This window comes from Mustelus asterias, chromosome 3, assembly GCF_964213995.1.
Source record: "Mustelus asterias chromosome 3, sMusAst1.hap1.1, whole genome shotgun sequence".
In the NCBI taxonomy this organism is placed as follows: domain Eukaryota; kingdom Metazoa; phylum Chordata; class Chondrichthyes; order Carcharhiniformes; family Triakidae; genus Mustelus; species Mustelus asterias.
In genome coordinates, this window is record NC_135803.1 from 54,259,420 (window position 1) to 54,280,996 (window position 21,577).

The window sequence follows — 21,577 nt, forward strand, 5'->3', positions numbered from 1 at the left end:
AGCTCTTCAGCTGCATCGGGCAGAAAACCATTGTTCCCAAGGGTTAACTTTATGCCATGGGGTCACCTACTTTCTGTTGCCTTTTGGGCTCACCTCACTATTTGGAGTCTGCCTACTGCAGAATTTCTACTATAATAAAATTAAGGCAAATTACTCCGGATGCTGGAATCTGAAACAAAAACAGAAAATGCGAGAAAATCTCAGCAGGTCTGACAGCATCTGTGGAGGGGGGACAGGGATAACAGACAAAATCTTATCAAAAAATGGTAGTACCAAAAATAGAGTATCTCCCGCCAATGGCACTGGTGCATTTTCAGGTCGAATCTTATACCTCATTAGCGATAATATGTATGCCCATGAGTTTCATTCCCTCTGATTTAACTGTTGCAATCACTGGGGAGCTCCGTATAAACAACTCCCCAGCACTTGTTGCACAACTGCAGAAGATGTTCGGCAAGAAGGCAGCACTGTGCTTTTTGGAGGGAGCCCTCAAGGATGCTGGATGGAGTGGAGCAGAGGCGTGATGCACTCTATCCCTGCTCCAGGAGACAACCTTTCAGTCGGGTCACCTCCCACCCCTGGGATGCAGTGGTAGTCCTGGTCAGTGCAAGTGCACACCAGAAGAAGATGAGGCAGCCGTGTTGGAAGATGATGAATGATCTTCTTTGTCCAGCCAGGGTAAGTGAACCATCCCTTGTCTCCCACTGGACCCCCTCACACTTCAAGCCCTTTCTTTCACTCATCCACCTTGGTCTTTGTCACCAGGTTCTCCCTCCCTCCCATAATCACCCTGTTCACCAGCAGCTTCTACGCTCCTCACACTCCAGCTCCCACCTAAACCCCATGCCTGTCATACCTCATCACATCTTAAGGGGGCAATTCTCCTATTCCAAACGGCTAATTTTTTGGCGGGTCGGGCCGGGAGATTTGCGCGTGCGCTGAATCGTGGAATTCTTGTATTCATTCCCGATGCACACACATCTCCCACCGCCGGATATCCGGTGCGGTCGGGACTACGCAGGAAACCGGTGGGAACAAAAGGTAAGTAATTTTAATCGATTTTTAATGTGATTTGAATGTGATTATCGGGCCCGAGGCTGAATTCTCCAGGCCCGATAGCATCTCCTAGCCCGTCAGTACAAATTCAATCCAGTGAGGGTTCGAATAGCTCCTCCCCTTTTGGGGAACTAGCAGGAGACCCCACTGGAGTGAAGGGGGTCAATCGGGGCCCCCCGAGGGGGTCGGGCAGTGGAGGGGTGGGGACCCCTGGGCATGGGCACTCTGGCAGTGCCAACCCATGCCCCCGGCACTGCCCAAGGGGCAAAGTGCCCATTGCCAGGGGGAACCTTGATTCAGCCCACCGGGCATCGGGCAGTGCCAAGGGGGCGGGGCATAGGGGGTCAGGCCAAGGGGGCGAAGCTTAGGAGGCAGTGCCAAGAGGGTGGGGCCGATGGGGGCAATGCTATGGGGGCGGGCCTAGGGGGCAGGGTCAGCTGGAGGCAGGGCCTGGGGGCAATCGGTGGGGGTGGGGTCTTGCTGCCACTCTGCAGACAGGATCGGTCGGGGCTGGAGGGAGGCCAGCGACTGGGGCAGGTTGGGGGGTGGATCTGCCGGGGGGGGGGGGGGGTCTACATTCCGTGGGGGGTGTAGAGGGTGCTGCTGGGATGGGAAGGGTGCTCTCCCTGGGGGGGTCTGCCTCCTATAGGGGGGTGTCTGCCGCAGTGGGGGGGAGGGGGTTGGGGGAATCATCACTGCTGGGAGGGGGGCTGGAGATTGGGGTGCTCTGGGACAGGAAGAGTGTCAGGGTTGCTCTGGGAATGGTCGTGGGGGCCGCGATTGAGCCATGGGGGTGTCAGGAGGGCAGCAGCACTGCCGGGGTCACAGGCTGGCCAGTGATTGAGCTGGCCAGCAAAGCAGAGGCTTTGCTGGCCAGAGGATCTACAGGCATTTAGAGATGTAAGTACTGATTAGGGACAGTCAGCATGGCTTTGTGAGTGGAAAATCATGTCTCACAAATTTGATTGCGTTTTTTGAAGGGGTAACCAAGAAGGTAGATGAGGGCAGTGCAGTTGATGTTGTCTACATGGACTTTAGCAAGGCCTTTGACAAGGTACTGCATGGTAGGTTGTTGCAAAAGGTTAAATCTCGCGGGATCCAGGGTGAGGTAGCTAAATGGATACAAAATTGGCTTCTTAACAGAAGCCAGAGGGTGGCTGTAGAGAGTTGTTTTTCAAACTGGAGGCCTGTGACCAGCGGTGTGCCTCAGGGATCAGTGCTGGGTCCACTGATATTTGTCATTTATATTAATGATTTGGATGAGAATATAGGAGGCATGGTTGGTAAGTTTGCAGATGACACTAAGATTGGTGGCATGGTGGACAGTGAAGAAAGTTATCTCCAATTGCAACGGGATCTTGATCAATTGGGCCAGTGGGCTGACTAATGGCAGATGGAGTTTAATTTAGACAAATGCGAGGTGATGCATTTTGGTAGATTGAACCAGGGCAGGACTTACTCAGTTAATGGTAGGGCGTTGGGGAGAGTTACAGAACAAAGAGATCTAGGGGTACAGGTTCATAGCTCCTTGAAAGTGGAGTCAGAGGTGGACAGAGTGGTGAAGAAGGCATTCGGCATGCTTGGTTTCATCGGTCAGAACATTGAATTCAGGAGTTGGGGCATCTTGTTGAAGTTGTACAAGACATTGGTAAGGCCACACTTGGAATACTGTGTGCAATTCTGGTCACCCTATTATATATAGAAAGGATATTATTAAACTAGAAAGAGTGTAGAAAAGATTTACTAGGATGCTTCCGGGACTTGATGGATTGAGTTATAGGGAGAGGCTGGATAGACTGGGACTTTTTTCTCTGGAGTGTAAGAGGCTGCGGGGTGATCTTATAGTGGTCTATAAAATAATGAGCGGCACAGATAAGCTAGATAGTCAATATCTTTTCACAAAGGTAGGGAAGTCTAAAACTAGAGGGCATAGGTTTAAGGTGAGAGGAGAGAGATACAAAAGGATCCAGAGGGGCAATGTTTTCACACAGAGGGTGGTGAGTGTCTGGAACAAGTTGCCAGAGGTAATAGTAGAGGCGGGTACAATTCTGTCTTTTAAAAAAGCATTTAGATAGTTACATGGTTACGATGGGTATAGAGGGATATGGGCCAAATGCGGGCAATTGGGATTAGCTTAGGGGTTTAAAAAAAAAAGGGCGGCATGGACAAGTTGGGCCGAAGGGCCTGTTTCCATGCTGTAAACGTCTATGACTCTGTGGCGACCAGTTCGGGGCCACTACGCATGCCAGAGGCCTGGAACCATCAGACTTTGATGTGAATAAGCCCTGCCCCCTGAACCTTTAAAGATATTCACGATTGTGACCTCTGCAGTTCACAGAGTGGGGAGATTCGAGTCTGAACTCCCACTGAGAAAACAATCGTGATTTACACCATTTTCCTGCGAATTCAACACTCAAACTTTATTTGGGAGCATCGCCCCCTAAATGTCCACAATTCCACCTGCACTCTTCCTCTTGCAGGACAAACTCAACTACCCTGGAGACGCCCAGGGTCCTCTGGCTGGAGGGCCCCAGGCTGCACTCCGACCGATCTCTTCTTTTTGGGTTCCCGTGGGCCCCTATGCTCCTCCAAAGGGGTGGAGGGGCAGCTGGAGTGAGATCCAGAAGCTCCGCTGTCCATTGGAGCTGACACTCATGGATTCCCACCAGTGCCTGCGCCATGCAGTCAAAGTCCTGCACCAAGGTCTCCATTGCAGACACCAACTTCGCAGGGTTGGCTCAGTGTGCACCATCTCCTTGGATAGGAGGTGATGGGACTCCTCCAATCAGACTTGCACTCTGAACAGGGCTGCTGTCACCCCTTCCTGATACTCCCAATTCTGCCTATGCAGTTCCAGCAGCTGTGGGATGCCCAGGCCCAGGGGCACATCATTGGCAAGGGGCCCAGCAGAATCACAGGCTCCAGCATCTCTCTGAGTGCCGGTTCACTGGGACATCCCTGCCTCTGCCTACTGTGTATCTTCAGCTATGAGGTGCTAACCAGTGAGTGACCCAGAAGCCTGCCTATTTATTGAACCCGAGATATGAGTATCTGCGCTGGTGCCAGGTGTAGGTGACATGACTGTTAGATGTTTCAAGTTGTCTTTTGACACTCTGTTTCCCTTTGTTCTGCCATTTACACATTCTGATCTTTTTATGGCTGCTATCAACGGCGGCATGGACAAGTTGGGCCGAAGGTTCGCCATGATCACCATTGACATTTCCTTTGTCTTTTTGTCCATTCATCTTTGTCAACTCCGCCCTCTCCCTTCATCCTAATAGTATGAGTCTCAACCTATTTTCTATTGTCTTCAGCTCCGACGAAGGGTCATCCAGACTTGAAATATGGGAAGTGATTTTGAACCTGCACTCTCCGTCTACGGAAAGGGTGGCATGTGCTAAAAATCCACAGAGCACGATTGCGCCGGCAAGTTTCCAAGTTCTGATCTTCCCGGCCCCTTGTCGGTGGAGTGGAGTGAAACATGCCATGGGACCGCAGAAAGCTCATGTTAATATATTAGCATGTCATTAGTGAGCACTCTCTTCAGGACTTCCCCCCTCACCTGATATTTAGCAAGTGCTGGCGTGACATCATGCCGGCACCATTTACAACAGCTCTACATCAGCGTGAACCTGCCACCTTCACCTCCAAGGGGGATTTCAGAGGTGAGCACTCAGACAACCTGCACCCGTCACAGTATGAACTGCTCAGGGGGCACCGGACAGGACTCAGGGGACACAAATAAGTTCAACTCGGGGCCGAGGGTGGGAGAATCCCTGAATCATCATTTCAGGGAGAGAGGTTGGGAGGGATCATTTGCAGGCCTTCCCTTCCCTTATATCAGAGCGTCCCTTGCTTTAAAGGGGTTGTGAAGGTTGGTATGCAGGCAGCACTTGCCGTGTCCTCCGTCCTGAGCTCTGCCATTCTCACACTCCACAGAGATGAGGCGCCGGGTGAGTGTGGTGCTTCCCCCAATGCTAGGTCCATGAAGCATGGATCTTTGACTACTTCCTTCCTCGGTGCCAGGGGCTGGAGATGTGTCGATCACAAGGAGGGGGGGGGGGTGTTGCATCTTCTGTGATTGCATGGGAAGTGCCATTGGAAGGTATCAGGGTATTCTGGAGGGAATGGCCCCTGTGGAATGCTGATAGGAGGAGGGAGGGGAAGATGTGTTGAGTAGTGGCGTCATGCTGGAGTTAATGGAAATGGTGGAGGATGATATGTTGAATGCGGAGACTGGTGGGGTGAAAAATGAGGACAAGAGAAACTCTATCCTGATTCTGGGAGGAGGGGAGGGGAGAGCAGTGGCGCAGGACATGGATCGGACATGATTGAGAGCCCTGTCAATCACTGAGGTTGGGAAACCACGTTTAAACAAGAAGGAAGACATAGCAGCTGCGCCATTTTGGAAAGTAGCATCATTGGAACAGATGCAACACCTTTGGAGGTGAAGGAACTGAGCAAATGGGATGGAGTCCTTTCAGGATGTGGGGTATGAAGAGCTGTAGTGAGGTTGCTGTGGGAGTCAGTGAGTTTATAATTGATATGAGTTGGACAGTCTACTGCCAGAAATGGAGACAGAAAGGTCAAGGAAGAGAAGGGAAGTATCAGAAATGGACCATGTGAAGATGATTGAAGGATGGAAATTGGAAGCAAAATTGATAAATTTTTCCAGGTCCAGACGAGAGAATGAAGCAGCAGCGAAAAGTGGTTAATGTACTGATAAAGGAGTTATGGGAGGGGGCTGGAGTAGGACTGGAACAAGGAATGTTCTATATACCCCATAAGGAGACAGGCATAACTAGGACTCATGCGGGTACCCATAGCCACACTTTTTATTTGGAGGAAGTGAAACAAGTTAAAGGAGAAATTGTTGAGTGAGAGAACAAGTTCAGCCAGATGGAGGAGAGTGATGGTGGATGGGGATTGTACAGGCCTCTGTTCGAGGAAGAAGCAAAGAGCTCTCAGGTCATCCTGTTGAGGAATGGAGCTATAGAGGGATTGGACATTTTACTGCTTGGAGCCTCTTTCTTTGCTCCTCTCTGCGGTGGTTCCTACCCGTGGTCTCCTCTTCCTGGTGGCTTGTTTCCCTGTTCTCTCTTTCTGGTGTCTCCCTGTCCCCTCTCCCTGTTCCTTGTCTAAGACTACACTCCAATATGGTGCCTGACGCGTAGAATTTATGTTTACATTTCAACTGGAAAGCACTTTGGAATAACCTCAAGATATAAAAGAGACTGTATAAATTTCAAATCTACTTTTCTTTCCGTGATCAGAATCCACAAGTACATTTGGACCGAAAACAGTTGTTAGTTTACTGAAATAAAAACAGGAAATGCTGGAAAAGCTCTTCAGGTCTGGCGGCATCTGTGGAGAGAGAAACAGAGTTAACGTTTTAAGTCTGTATCATTAATTCTGCTCCCCTCTCCTGCTGCCCGATCTGCTGAGTTTCCAGCATCTTCTCTTTTTTTAATTTCAGATTTCTAGCATTCAGAGTATTTTGCTTGTATGTTAGTTTTCTGGTGTCTACGAGAAAACTAATTCAAAACACAACAGAGCAGGAATCGCAGGATGCAGTAATGATATGGGTGCAATGGACTCCAACCAAGCTGCTGAAGTAGAGGTTTTAAAGAGAAAGATTATTTTCATAATATACACACGGATTGAATTCTAGTGACAAAAGTCAGTGCTCTGTGTGCTGATTAATATCCTGGCATGTTTTAGATGAAGGGAAAGAGAGTAGATTAACAAACACAGAGGTATTTTAATTAGCAAAAAAAGCTTTCCGAGATAACATCATTCTCAGAAACATTTTTTTAAATTAGCTGCTCTAATTCAGGAAAATTGTTTTTTTTTTACTGCGTGTTCTGTTGGGTCAAGTTGAATTGAATTGAATTGAATGGCTAAATAATCATTATATTACCTGATGTAATCAGAAGCCTATCTGAATGTGAGAACTGGATCATGTGACTGTCAGTCACTTTCATTGAATTACTGGAGCACACTTGTGTCCTCTTGCCTTATGGCATTTTGACATAATTAAAATAAAGAGACTTTCTGAGTGAGGGATGGAAGAGATTTTGTCTTCAGCAAGTGCATATCAACATTGATGAAAGAAACAACTTTTCATACTGATGGCCAATATTTCTTTAAGGCAATGGTTCCCAACCTTTTATACGTCTTGGCACACCTTACTCTGTCTGCTTTCCTGACTGAGAACTTTCTTTTTAAATTTCTCACTGTCCTCTCTCCTGTTTTTTTTTAACCTTTCTTTCTCTCTTGCTTCTCCCAGGGTTTTCGCACCCTTTTTGGGTTTTTGCTCCCTTTTTGAGCTTTTGCTTTTTTTGCGGGTACATCGGACCTTTGTCTTCCACTCCAAGTCCCGGGCCTGACCAACATAAAAAGTCTAAAGCATGCATGTGCGGCTCTTTCCCAGCTGATGCGTGCACAGGACGCTCAAGGTTCATCGGGTCTTGGAGATGCGGACCACAGAGCTGAAGTTCAGTTTTAGTTTAGTTATGAATTTTGAATCATTTTGAATCTAATTCCACGGCACACTTGGGGAATCTTCAAGGCACACCAGTGTGCCACTGCATAATGGTTGGGAACCACCGCTTTAAGGTACTCTAACATCAAGTACAACATAGGTGCAATGAAAAGCAAACCTCCATTCTAAGAGCTCCACAATGCTTAAATGGAACCTCAAAAGCAGCTGACAATATCATGTTGCATTTTTGTTGTCCATAATAGTGAGGAATTGTTCCCGCTCAAGGGCATCAGGAACTGGAAGGCACAAATTTAAAATAATCGATGAAAGGAGTAAAGTGATGAGAGGAAAACAAACGTTTCATCCACTGTGGGGTTGAGGCCAGAATTAAACTCTTGAGAGGGTGGTGGAGGCAGGTTCGATCAAGATATTTGAAAGGGAATTGGGTTGTTATCTGAAACAAGGGAATGTGCAGGGTTATAAGGATAAGGTAGCAGAGTCGAACTAAGCAGAATGTTCTTTCAAAGAGCCAGTACAGACTCTATGGACCTAATAGCCTCCTTCTCCACTGTAAAGATTATGTGAGAACCATCATCCACTGGCTTTTCTCAGTGATGTTGCCAGTTTAATGAACATTACTAAAGAAGAAATACTTGAGTTTATACAGTACTTCTCATGACTATAGGAATGTTACAGCCAATAAACTACTTATGAAGTGTAGCCACTGTTGTGTAGAAAATCCAGCAGCTGACATTCATAGGAAGCTCCCAAAAACAAGTGATAATGGTCAATAATCAGTTAATTGAGAACTTTGTGTTGGCCAGGACACCAGGGAGAGCTCAATATTCTTTTTCGAAATAGTACTCTGGTATCATTTACATCCACTGAGAGGGAGCACAAGGCTTTAGTTTAATGTCTCATCCCAAGGTTGGCACCTCTAACAATACAGCATTCCTTTCGTACTGCACTGGAGCCTACCTTATGTGCTCAAGATTATGAAGTTGGACTTGAACCCACAACCTCCTGACTCAAAAGTAAGAATACTTCCAACTGATTCATGGCTGAATGAAGGCATTTTTCCTTATCTCAGTCCTAAACCCCAGTTCCTATTCTCTGCCTGCATCCAGTGGTGCACTAAGGAACTTTCATCTGTTTTTATAGCTAATAATTCCTGTTACAGGTTGCTCGTCTGTAACCAGAAGCTTATCATTTGAGGGGCATCACTCCACATCAAGCATGGCTGGCCTGCTCTTACCACCAAACACTGGCATGTTTGGAAGGATTTGCAGGTTGGCACACTCAATCTGTTTGGCCATGTCATGAATGCACCTTCCTTGGCCATGAAGTCCTGGGGTGGGGCTCAAACCCAGAGCTTCCGGCTTAGAAGCAGAGACATTACCCAGTGTGCCACAAGACCTCCTTCAGATCTAAATGACTGGTCCTTATTCTGAGACTGTGACCCTGAGTTCTAGTCTCCTTGATCAGGGGAAACACTGTCCCAGCAACTACCTTGTCAAAACAATTCAGAATTTTGGATGTCATTGTAATTTAGATCTGTGGATGATTCACTTTGGAATCCATGGCTACCAGAGAGCGAAATCTTTGGAGCTATTAATTCAAGTTAGATTTAACCCCAAGTGAAAGACTTGGGTGAGAAATTAAATTGGCACACACAACACGCATGCAAACATGTGGGATGAATCACGTTAGACATCATATTGCTGTGAACATTAGTACACTTGAGTGAATGCCCACCAGAGATATGCATAGGAAATCATGATATCAATCAGAATGCAACACTAGTTGGTGGTCAATGGGGCCATTTTGGAGATCTATGCTGCAATCAATTCCCTCTTTTAACCTCGCACTACTGAGCATGCGTTCAGCGACAGGAAGGATTCTCCCCACCAGCACGACTGAAATGGGCCATCAATACATACACATTCATTGATGACTGAACCAGCCATATAAATAATGCGGTTACAAGAGTAGATGAGGCTGGCAATTCTGCAGAGAATAACGCACCTCCTGTCTCCTCAAGCCTACCTACAATCAACAAGGCACAAGTCAGGAGTGTGATGAAATTCTCTCCACTTGCCAAGTTGAGAGCAGCTCTAACAACATTCAAGAAGCTTCACACCATCCAGGATAAAGCAACCCACTTGATTGGCAGACCATCCACAAACATGCACTCCCTCCACCACCAGCACACAGTAGAAACAGTGTTTACCACCTACAAGATGCACTGCAGGAACTTGCCAAGGCTGCTCAGGCAGCACCTTCCAAACCCATGACTGCTACAATCTGGAAGGACAAGGGCACCAGATGCATGGGAACACCACCACTTGGAAGTTTCCCGACAAGTCACTCACCATCCTGACTTGGAACTATATCACCATTCCTTCGCAATCGCTGGGTAAAAAGCCTGGAGCTCCCTCCCTACCAGCACTGTGTGTGTACCTACACCTCAGGGACTGCAGCAGTTCAAGAAGGGAGCTCACCATCACCTTCTCAAGGACAATTAGGGATGGGCAATGAATGCTGACCTAGCCAGCAAAACCCACATCCCAGGAATGAATTTTTAAAAGCCCAGTCACATTAAGTTTAATTTAGTTTATTTAGGAGTGTCACAAGTAATCTTGCATTAACACTGCAATGAAGTTACTGTGAAAATCCCCTCATTGCCACACTCGGCACCTGTTCGGATACATCAGAGAAGGTGTCGGTGGAAGCTCAAAATGTACTAACATACTGAGATTTGGGACCGCATCAGGGTGCTCGTGCCCTCATGAGGTGGGATTTTCCAGTCACACCCACCCCAAGACCAAATATTCCCGCCTGAGGTCAATAGATTTTTAAATTGTCCGTCAAGTTTTTTGTCCCCAACTGCGGAAAGTGGGCGGGACTGGAAAATGTACCCCTTGGAATAGAACTCAAGCATCCATCTCGGGTCCGTTGAGAAAAGACCTCCTCAGGAATTTCCACCCCCACATGTTTAGACTGCATCCTTTGCTGGAGCTCAATTATTTGAATGAAAATGTTCATCCTGTGAGTCATTTTTATTGAATCTTCGGAAGCTTATACAAGTGCACAGCAGATGTGTCAGCAGAAAGGTTGGAGTTTACCTGAAGGCTAACTGAAATGGCCAACTGTTCAATACAACCTTTTTGATGGATGATATTTGCAAATGTTCTGTTGGTTTTGTTATTTCATGTATATTTAATTTTAAAATGAGTTTGCTATCTTAGAACAGGTGAACATATAAACAAATGGATGGTATAATGGCACAGTGGTTAGCACTGCTGCCTCACAGCGCCAGGGACCCGGGTTCGATTCCTGGCTCAGGTCACTGTCTGTGTGGAGTTTGCACGTTCTCCCCGTGTCTGCGTGGGTTTCGTCTGGGTGCTCCGGTTTCCTCCCACAGTCCAAAAGGCGTGCTGGTTACGTTCATTGACCTGAACAGGCGCCAGAGTGTGACGACTCAGGGAATTTCACAGTAACTTCATTGCAGTGTAAATGCAAACCTTATTTGTGACTAATAAATAAACTTTAAATGATTCAAGGAGTCATGTGACATTGGTTTCCATTTTTGGATTTCCCCATGACTCAAATTGTTGATGTTAGCATCATTATTGGGTAAAGGAGCCAAAAAGAATTGATCCCAAAGGAACAAAATTGAGGAGGATAGATAGGAATAAACTCAAATTTTCAGCAATTATTGATATGCAGCTTCTCATGCTTACTCATACGGAGGGAAAAGATGAGTCCAGAATATTTGCCTGTGTTTCTGACCAAGATATGAAAATGGACAGATAGACCCAAAAAACTAATTTTAAAAATAAGAAAAACCATTAGTTACTTTATATGAGCCTTTAACCATGTTTGGAATTACTTTATATTTTATGCACATATACCACACATACAGTAACGATCATCTGGAAGTATAAATTAGTCAGCAACAGCAAGTGAGGAATTACTGATATGTTATGAAATATTTGTATGTTACTGCTTGAAGGCACATTTTTAAGAAGAATGCAGAATAATTCACATGCAGACACAAATAAGCCAATTATAATGTGTAGCGTGCACTGACCATTGTGGTTATGGGTCTTGCAACAAACAAACTATGCTGTGTAATTCTGTTACAGAGTCATCGAAAGCAGATTTTGGCAGGAATGGGGAGATGCCATCCAAAAGCGCAGATTCAATTTTGCAGTCACTGGAAATGTCCAATGGATTGCCTTGGAACTTGTTAAAGTTCATTTTTAAAGTTTACCAATTCAAGGAAAGGTCTCTCAGAGACTTCAGTTTTCTACTGGACATTTTACTGGTGATGCCGGTGACTAGCAGAGCTTTGCACATAAATGTGCATAAACAGAGTTACACTGCCCCTGGACCGAAACCAATATATGAGCCTGAAGTGTAATTAGGTCTGTGAGGTACCTACTTAAGCTAGTACCTATTTGTGTTACGAAGCCCGATCACCATTCACCAAGGCATAATAAAGTACATTTTGGAAAATGTCACACATTTTACTCATAATTCATGCACTCAAATGTTGACAGAGTTTGAAGCTAAAACCAATCAGTAGATAAGCTGTCCAAAGCTCAGGGCGCATAATGGGCAAAAGCTTAGAGTCAATTGGTAAATTAAGAGATGTGGAGGAAAATATTGATTTTGTACAATTAGAATCAGTTGTCATTTCCTTTTTAATCTTCCACAGGAATATTTTAATGACTGTACACCTTATTGAATTATTTGTCGGAAATTGGATTTTTTGTGCCTTTATTTCTCCTGAGAGTATTTATTTATTTCTGCAGTTTGAAGAATCATGATATTGTTACTCTCTAACACAGTTTGTTCCACTTTCCTCGCTTTCATCCATGTATCAGGTATGGTTGAAGACGAAGTGAGTGATCCTATCATATTCATTCAGTACGGCATAATGACTGGGGAACTCAGGCTGTTTGCAGGAAATGGACACCTGCAGCTTTCACAACCGACCCACATTTAAAAAGATATCAGCAGGATGAACAAAAATGCACATTTTTAGTTTGCAAATCCCGGACAGCAGAATTACCTGATATAAGTAATTATGTCAGCAACAATGCTAAAATAAAGAATGCAACCATTTGATTTGTTCATTTTAGAAATAAATTACTTAAGTATGACTAACTATAGAACATCAAATTAGCCATTAAGTATCTGCATTCAATATTCTTCTGAAACCAAAATATAAATGAATACCTTCTGTCTGCACAACTCTACCCACGCTGAGGAAGACAGACTTATGCACAATGTGTTTGGCAAATCATTAATTCTTAATTAGGCCACAGCGACCTCTTTCATTTACTATTATAAACTGAAAAAATAAACCCCAAAATTACAATGAAATACTTATGTCAGCAGTTTTCTGTCAAACTTCCTCAAATTAGTCATTACAATCGTGTTGCGAACTCACCACAATAGGTCTGCAAACCAATTGACTCAAGTAAACATTCCTAGACACGCACTATCCACTGTGTGCTGTACAGCTAAAACCACTGTAAGTATGTAGGACCAACCACAGTCATTTGAGACTGTGTACAAAATTAATTGGCAAGAGTGCCAAGAAAAACATTCTAATCAGTTGATTTCCTCTCATTAAAAGTTAATTAGTTTGACATAAGCTTCCTGCATAGGAAAGTATTGGGCACTTAGTGGTCATTAGGACAGAGACAAATATCATACAGAGTGAGTTCATCCGAAATACAATCATACAAACAGAAAATTCTCCATGGCATAAATAAAACATACGCTTCCATATGCCGGTGACATCGGATTGCAGAGAAATCACATGGTTCTGTAAAAAGAACATAGATGTTTCAATTTCAGGTTTGAAGTTTTCTGTCAAGTTTGTTTTTAAATCAAAGCAAAACATTAAAGGTTCCAAATGTACACATTTCCTCATTAATTTGTTGAAATTGGTTCAGGTTTACAAAATTATTGCATTTTTGGCAAAAAGGCAGATTCTTGTAAATCATGTCTTACTCAAAAGGAACTGTAATCAACCAAACTTTAACACGGGAATGTTAAAAAGGAATGCAAAACGTGTAAACTTCAGCTGGTGAAAATTTCAATTTGAAATTTTTGAGCACATATTCCAGAATGTGATCCAAATGGCGTGTTTTCCAGCACATGCCATTTCTTTGTTTATACCTCTCCCCCATCTGTCTCACTTTATTGAATTTCCTCTTCTAAATGAATCATGAAGTTTTAACTTGCACACTAATAACAGTGTTTATGAAAGGAAAATGCTGGTTTATTTTTCTTCAATTAAGGGAAAAATTCTTGACCTTCATCTCCGAAAAGCTGTTAGATTAAGTGTTGTAACTTAAGGAACAGCTTAGCAGAAAGCAAAAAAAGAAACATTAATTAATATAGGGTGTAAAACAAATACGAAACAGACACAAAAGTGAACTGCCCAGGAAACGCATGCACTCAAAGTGAAACTTAATACAATGCTAGGAAATAGTTACGAGGAATAGAAAACCTGATTTATTTTGAGCTTTTGCTGTCACCAGATTAAAGGTGTGTTTCAAACTTAAAATGGAACAAATTAGCTGAAATGTCTTCAAACTAAAATTCAAGACAATCATGTTAACTGACATTTTTTTTAAAATCCTTTTCCATTATTAATATGAAATGAGAGAAAAGAACCATTTATTTTTCAAGTTGAAAATTTGGGGAACCAACACTATAATATCCATTTCAACAGAAATAATTATCTTAAGTTATCATCTTGTTCTTTATAATTCAGCTTTTCAATTCAGTTCTTTGAAATAATACAAAAAAATGCTGTTTCAAATAAATGATCTGTACTTATGGTATGAATTCCCCAGACAATAAGTTCTTAATCTCAGAGCTATCTAGCCAGGCAAGAAGTAACAACAATGTATGTTTGGATAGCACCTCTAATGTAGAAAAAGATCCCTAGGTTCTTATTAGAAGCATAATCAGAGAAAAATCAACAGCAGGCTAAGTATGATGCTTGAAGAGAAAAGGCTCAGTTAAGAGGGTAAATTTTGTGGCTGAAAGGGAGGTTGAGGGGGAAAAGGATAGAATTCTAAAGCTTAGGTCCAGGCAGTTGAAGGCACACCCATTAATGATGTGACAAAGAGGTTACATGCACATGTTCTTGGAGCTCTGTGGGACTGGAGAAAGTCACAGAGATAGAAAGAAAAACGAGACCATGAAGCAGTTTGAACGTGAGGACAATAATTTCTAATTTGAGGCACTGGGAGATTGGAAGACAATATCGAACAGCAAATTCAGGGGTAATGAGGTGGATCTGTGCCAGATACAATACAGATAACATCCAACAGCTTTGAATAAACTGAAATTTATGGAGAGTGGGAGAAGGGAACAGTGGATTTGTCAATATTAGATGTAATGAAGACATGGTTGAAGGTTTCAGCAAGAGTTGGGCTGAGGCATGGGTAGAGATATGCAATAATACGGTAATGAAGAGGATATCAGGTTGGAAATTCAATCCAGAGTCAAACGGGACACAATGGTTATGAACTATCAAGCTCCAACCTGATACAGTAGTGAGGAAGGAGATGGCATCAGTTATCAGAGAAAATCCAGCAGAAGGTGTGGTGAACCATTGTTGGTTCCCACTAGGTAGTGCTGAGCCATGGTCTGGCCAGTACTATGAGTCTGTATATATGTTACTGTTGGGGTTAGGGTTGGGCTGTTCTACCTGTTAATATAGTTGTTATGGTACACCCCAGTCGGCTCCGCCTCCTGGGAGAGGTATAAAGGTCACTGCTCTGCCTGGTGACACTTTAGTCTGGGATCGTGTACTGTATATGGTAGCTCTGTTATTGTTGTCAATAAAAGCCTTTATTTCCCGAGTACATCACGCCTCTCGTGTGTTATATCGCGCATCAGAAGGCTTACCCACAATTTATTCTCCCATCCTTCCCCCACCATAATTATGCCAGTGGTGGGTGTGGCACTGGACAGCCTGCTTACAGGTAGGCCAGTCGATTGACCACTTAAAGGCCTCATTTCACTGCCACTGAGATTTAACGGTAGCAGGAGAGACCTATACCAAGCAGAAAGGGGGGGTGATGTCCTTAATCAGCCCTCGAGACCCACTGGAGGACTTCGCTAAGGTTATACTTTCCCACCCCCACCAGGTTGCCCTCCCCTCAAAGCCACTCAAACCCAAGCCCCTACCTCCTCTCCTCAGTCCCTGGAGCCTGCTAGTTTGACATCACCAAAAATGTATCCAAATCCTGGTTCAAGAGAGCACATCCCTGTCCCAAAGTCCTGGTGGGCTGGTATCCTCTGATTGGCCAGTCGGTCTCTGAGGTGAAAATTCCTGATCTAGAAAGGTGGAAGTCCCACCTTAAGCCCATTAGGAGTTGTTAAATAGCTGCAAGGCAGTTAATGTTTCCCTTGGTGGTCTACCCCACCCCTGACTTTTTAGCTGGGGTGAGGGGGAGGGGGTGTGATATCAGGGAATCTGTAATCAATTCAATGTAAAGGCCCCTATCTGAAGTTTGCTAAATACAATCTCCATTAAGAAGTCTGAAACTACCTTGGCTTCACACTAGTTACGTTTTAACGGCAACTGTTGCTCGTTCAAATGTGGATTTTTAAAAATTGCTGCAACCAGAATCAGTCTCAGGAAAGGTGGAACCGGTGGGATTTTTGACAGAGTTCTAATGCAACATTGCCGGTTCACGAAATAGTATCAGGTAGAAGGAGCTGGGTTCAAGAATTGTTCAACTCCTCCTGTCAAAATTCAATGACATAATGAAGGGACATTGAGCTAGCAGAATTTGGTCCTGCCTTAAATCCCATTTCAGGAGTTTGGGGGCCTTTATCTTTAATCTTTTTAATCTTAGTAGGGAGAGGACTGTCATATCAGCTATTCGTTCATTTTAAAATTTAACCGGATGTGCAAACTCAATTTTCAAACACAAGAATCACCTCAGAACACAGAGTATATCATCGGCTCCAACTTCCTTTTAGAAGTTGGACTTACACAAGTATCTATGTTACATCAACAAATAAGGACCAATCAAGAATTATATTCCTTGTCTTCAGTTCTCTACCCAAAGGCAGGCCCATCATTGCGACAATTTGCACCATGGGCAAGAAGGCAACAGTCCTCACAACATTTAAGAAGCACTTAGATGAGCACTTGAAATGCCATAGCATACAAGGCTATGGACCAAGAGCTGGAAAATGGGATTAGGATAGATAGGTGATTGATGGCTGGCGCAGACACAATGGGCTGAAGGGCCTCTTTCTGTGCTGTAAAGTTCTATGACTTCATAGCTGAAACTTTACAACTGTTCATGGTGGCGGGATCTTCTGGTCTTGCCAATGGCACACCCCCACCATGGGTTTCCTGGGGGCAAAGGTTGCATTCAATGGGAAATCGAGTTGACAATGGCAGAACCAGATGTTCCCACTGCCTGACAATGGAGGGCCATCTCTGCAAAGCGAAAATCCAGCCCTCTAACTCTAAGGCAGGTCTGAAATACATCCCAACCAGAATGGAATCTAACCCCATGCTTCTGGCACCAATCTGCTTGACACCAGTCATCTAACCCACTGAGCCAACAGTCAGGCATTCACATTGCTGTGGCAACATGCATTTTTACATCAATCTTGTAGTCCAGTCTATGGACTATGGACAGTGATGGTAGAGGCTTCAATTTTCTTTTCTATCACATGACTGGCTAGGAATCTTTCTCACTCTTCCTGCCTACCATTGGTGTATGTTGGAAAGATTTTGCAGATTAACACTCAACCTGTTCAGCTGCATCATGGACACATCTTCCTTTGCCAACAAATCCTGGAGTGGGACTTGAAGCTGGAGCTTCCAGCTCAGAGGATGGGACACCACCCGTTATACAGCAAGACCTCCAATACTACCATAATGTTTTAAAATTCAGCAATCTTTTTATGAATTGGGCTATATTGATGCTTTTGTTTGTTTAATACATACTATTTTAAGGATCCCCATAAATGCTATATCCTCATAATTCATTAAATATTATCACATAAACAAACATACAATTTTTTTTGTAACAAGCCCTGCCTACCCTGAGAACAATCAACTGACCAGAAATCATTGACATAGAAAGAGAAAATGCCCTACAATGTTAATGAGTTTTTAAAAGTTTATTTTTAAGTCACAAGTAAGGCTTGCATTAACACTGCAACGAAGTTACTGTGAAATTCCCCTAGTCGCCAGGTCTGTTCAGGTCAATGCACCTAACCAACATGTCTTTCAGAATGTGGGAGGAAACCGGAGCACCCAGAGGAAGCCCACGCAGACACGGGGAGAATGTGCAAACTCCACTCAGATGGTGGCCCAAACCGGGAATCGAACCCATGTCCCTGGCGCTTTGAAGTAGCAATGCTAACCAATGTACTGCCGTGCCGCCCCACAGCTTTGTCCACACAAGAGATGAAAATGACTTTCCTGTCAACAGTCGGATTTGTCATTCCTTAACATTGTGACTCTTGTCTGAAGCCTCAGCCTTCAAGCAACAAGTTTATTCTTTCACCAGATATTCAATTAGTATAGACAATGTCAGATACTTTATTACAAATCAGGATATCTTTGTGTCCACAACTTTGTAGTTTTCCTTCATTTGAAGTGAATTCCTCACTTTTGGTCTTCCTGTTGCATCAAAGAGTGAGTCTATCCTGACTGCCTATACCCCTATATTTTGCCTGACTGTTTTCTCCGATTTCCCTCCTCATGTAGGGTAATGCCACAGCCTTCACTGGGGACCTCATTTTGGAGGACTTTAACAAGAACCCAACAAATGTAGGAATAATCTTACACTCAGCCCATGATGTAACGTCACAAATCATCCGGAAATATTGGGCGAAACTTTGTGTAGGTGAGAGCCGGCGGCACTCGGGCACTTGACAGGCCAGAAGCCGACAGCTCTATTGATCAGCAACAGCACCAGGGAAATGTTGGCTCTTGCCAGTATGTCACCGCCAAGAGCTAAGATCCTCACTGGGTCCCAGGCCAGGAATCAGAGTGAGTGATGACAGGATGGGCGTCATAGGGGAAAGGGTTTGGCAGTAAGTGCAGGATGGTGGTTTCCCGATGCTTGGTCACTTGATCAGGCATGGAGTGTCTCTGAACAAGTAACCCAGCTCGGAGCCTGCCGGCAACACTGCAAGGGTTTGCCTGTTGTGCTCCCTGCATGGTGGGTCCCCCAACATGGGTTAACACCAGTGTCAGTAGGATGAGGCCCATAAGTGAGTAGTAATTAACCATTTAACAGCCTTAATCGTCATGTGGGGAGGCTGTCCTCAAATCTTTCCACCACAGACTTAATCAGGTAGAGGCAGGAATGTGGTAGGGTCCCCACACCCCACCCTTCTGTCTGATTAAATGTCATTCCTCACCACCCCCCCCCCCCCCCCCCCCCCACACACACACACACACACAACAGGGCTTCATTTTTAGCAATAGTGAAATCTAAACTTAATCCATGCGTTTGTTGAATTCAATGTTTAGTTTATTGTTTTTTTATACAAAACAATTGTTTTGTATCCAACACCAGGGCAGTTAGCTAAAATCGTTGTCATCATTTGAACTATTTCATTTTCGTACCATGAACTGGAGGTTTCAACTGAGTTACCCAATTTCTCCTGTTCCATTCTATTGTCAGAAAAATCAAAGCTCTGAACATTTTTACTTAAATGGTCTTGCCAACGTCTGCTCATTTAAAATTTTAATGTTGTGTAAGAGAGAATTCGCTGTTACCTCTCATCTAACAATTAGTGCCAGAGGGCTCCGGTGACGTGGTTCGAATTATTGTTCAAGAAGTTTGCTTTACAGTATCCCCAGCCAAACAATGACAGACGAAGGGGAGAAAGTCGTGAGGCCATCTCTGCCGGGTGGTCTCATTCTGGGTGCCAAGATATATGATACTGGCTCAGACATAGTTAAATTGCCAATATTATACTGGCGAGGCACTAAAACCATTTCATTGTGACACACACAATGTGTAGTGTAATTATCTTAGAGTGGAGTTTTTGTACTTTACTCAAATTTTTGAAGTTTACCTTTGGAAGAAACTATTTAAATGAAAAGGTCATTAGAAGTCCACATACTGTTCAGTTTCCAAGTAAAACAAATTATTAATATTGTTTACTTTGACTATCTAACAGTGTGTACATAACTTTAATGGAAATGACTGAGATATATTATAAAAGACATTCTTCCACTGATTTAATGGACACATCCAGAGTGACATCTTGTACAGCAAAGATCAAAATGTGCATATAAATAACTAATGGCAGGGCATATTATGAGTTCAAACATCACAGAAAACTGTCAAGTAATATTTACATAATAAAATTGCACAATAAGATAGTACAGCAATATAAAGAGTGTAATGTATATTTTTATACTAGATTCTGAGACACATTGAGATTTTTTTCAGTTTCATTTATTCATGCCATTTTTGAGACAAATGTATTTTTTTTTAGCATTGGTTAACTCTAAAAGTTGTAATTTAATGTTTTGGGTGAAGGATTGCTCGGACTGCTTTGTGTAGCGATAAATACATTAAAAAAGAGTGCATTTGTAATCTTGTTACAAATAGACACCAGGCTGAATCTTCCACTTACTTCTGTATATTAAAATAGTTTCTTTTTGCAGTTCCATTTCAGAGACAGTAAGTTTCTTATTATGAACTCATGCTGCTGTAACATAGGAAACAACATAAGTAAGAGTGCAAATCACCAGGCCTCCTTTGTGCACTTCCTAGGATTATCTTTGTTCCTTTTCTAGCAAGGTTCAAGCTTTAAGTTTCCATTTCACCGAGCCGCAGAAGGCTGGAGACAGGCTGTTTGCTCATCTTTTCAACTAATCAACGAAGGAAACAGCATTGATGAGAAAATAACCATTGCTACAAATTAATTTCAAAATTTTTTAAAAACTGGATACAAAATATATTACAAGAAATGATCACAAAATCATTTCTGGAAAGTTTTTATTATCTTCAAAACATCTCGCATTTGTGTGTAAATGACTCTGCCGCAATATGAAAGGGTGAGATTGAATTTGTACCTTTAAAAAGCTCAGTTTCAAGCAAGACTCTGTAGAGTTCAAAATATATTGAGCTTCTTTACAAAACAGCTCAGCTTTCATAATATTTCACTTTCAAAGCTGGAAACCATTCGTGCTATACTGCAAAGTTTTGGACCTCAATATCCTTCAGGGGCAGATTTATACATGTTTTTGTAAACCATGAAATCAAGTAACTGGACGTTATTCGCAAAATTGCTTATTGAAAGAGATGGTCCGACCAAGCGCCAGTGAAAAGAAAAACTAAATTTAATACGATCCTTTTACTGCAAAGATTTTAATGCCCAGCAGTTTGAATTCAGAATAAAGAATTCATTTCTGAAACTGGTGTGTGTTTTACACTGAAACACCGCTGTCCTTTTTAAATAGAGCAGTCGCCAATCCTGTCAAATCTTTTTGTGGTTATCGCTCCTATTCTTTTAGTTGGGTCACTTTGTTTTCTGCTCATTAGCAGTAATACTACCTAGGCAGAAAATCAGTAGTCCATAAACTAAAAGCTTCTTTGGACGCCAAATTACCCCACTAATAGTGTAAAATCAATTAACACCTCCTGGGACATCATTATTGTCACATTATGGCACCTGATATCCTCCAGGACCAATAAGTGATTTATGGAAATTCAAATCATATGCCTCAGAAAAACAAACAATGAGGATTACAGAGGAACTCCTAAAGAAATGTGAGAGATGCATACAACTGTAAAACACCCTGGAGCAAACTGATTAATTTCAGTTTGCTAGATGTTGCGATGTGTTTACTTACATTGTTACTGATGATAATACCAGAGTTGTTATGTCAAATCCCTGTCAAAACACTACCTGCATACTTTACCCCATGTTTTTGGCCACATCAGGGTGCTTTTAATTATGGCGATGCTGTCTGACATGATCTGATATCCCTGTATAAAG

At 43.3% G+C, this 21,577-nt stretch overlaps 1 protein-coding gene across 1 annotated transcript in view; it reads right to left on the minus strand.

Moving 5' to 3' along the window:
• LOC144483952 (uncharacterized) overlaps nt 1-21,577 on the minus strand; it is an 82,524-nt gene that overhangs the window by 43,411 nt on the left and 17,536 nt on the right. Inside the window, exon 3 of the mRNA XM_078202517.1 lies at nt 13,337-13,382. Coding sequence (XP_078058643.1) covers nt 13,337-13,344 — 8 coding nt within the window. The 5' untranslated portion in view covers nt 13,345-13,382. The remainder of the gene's footprint in view (nt 1-13,336; nt 13,383-21,577) is intronic.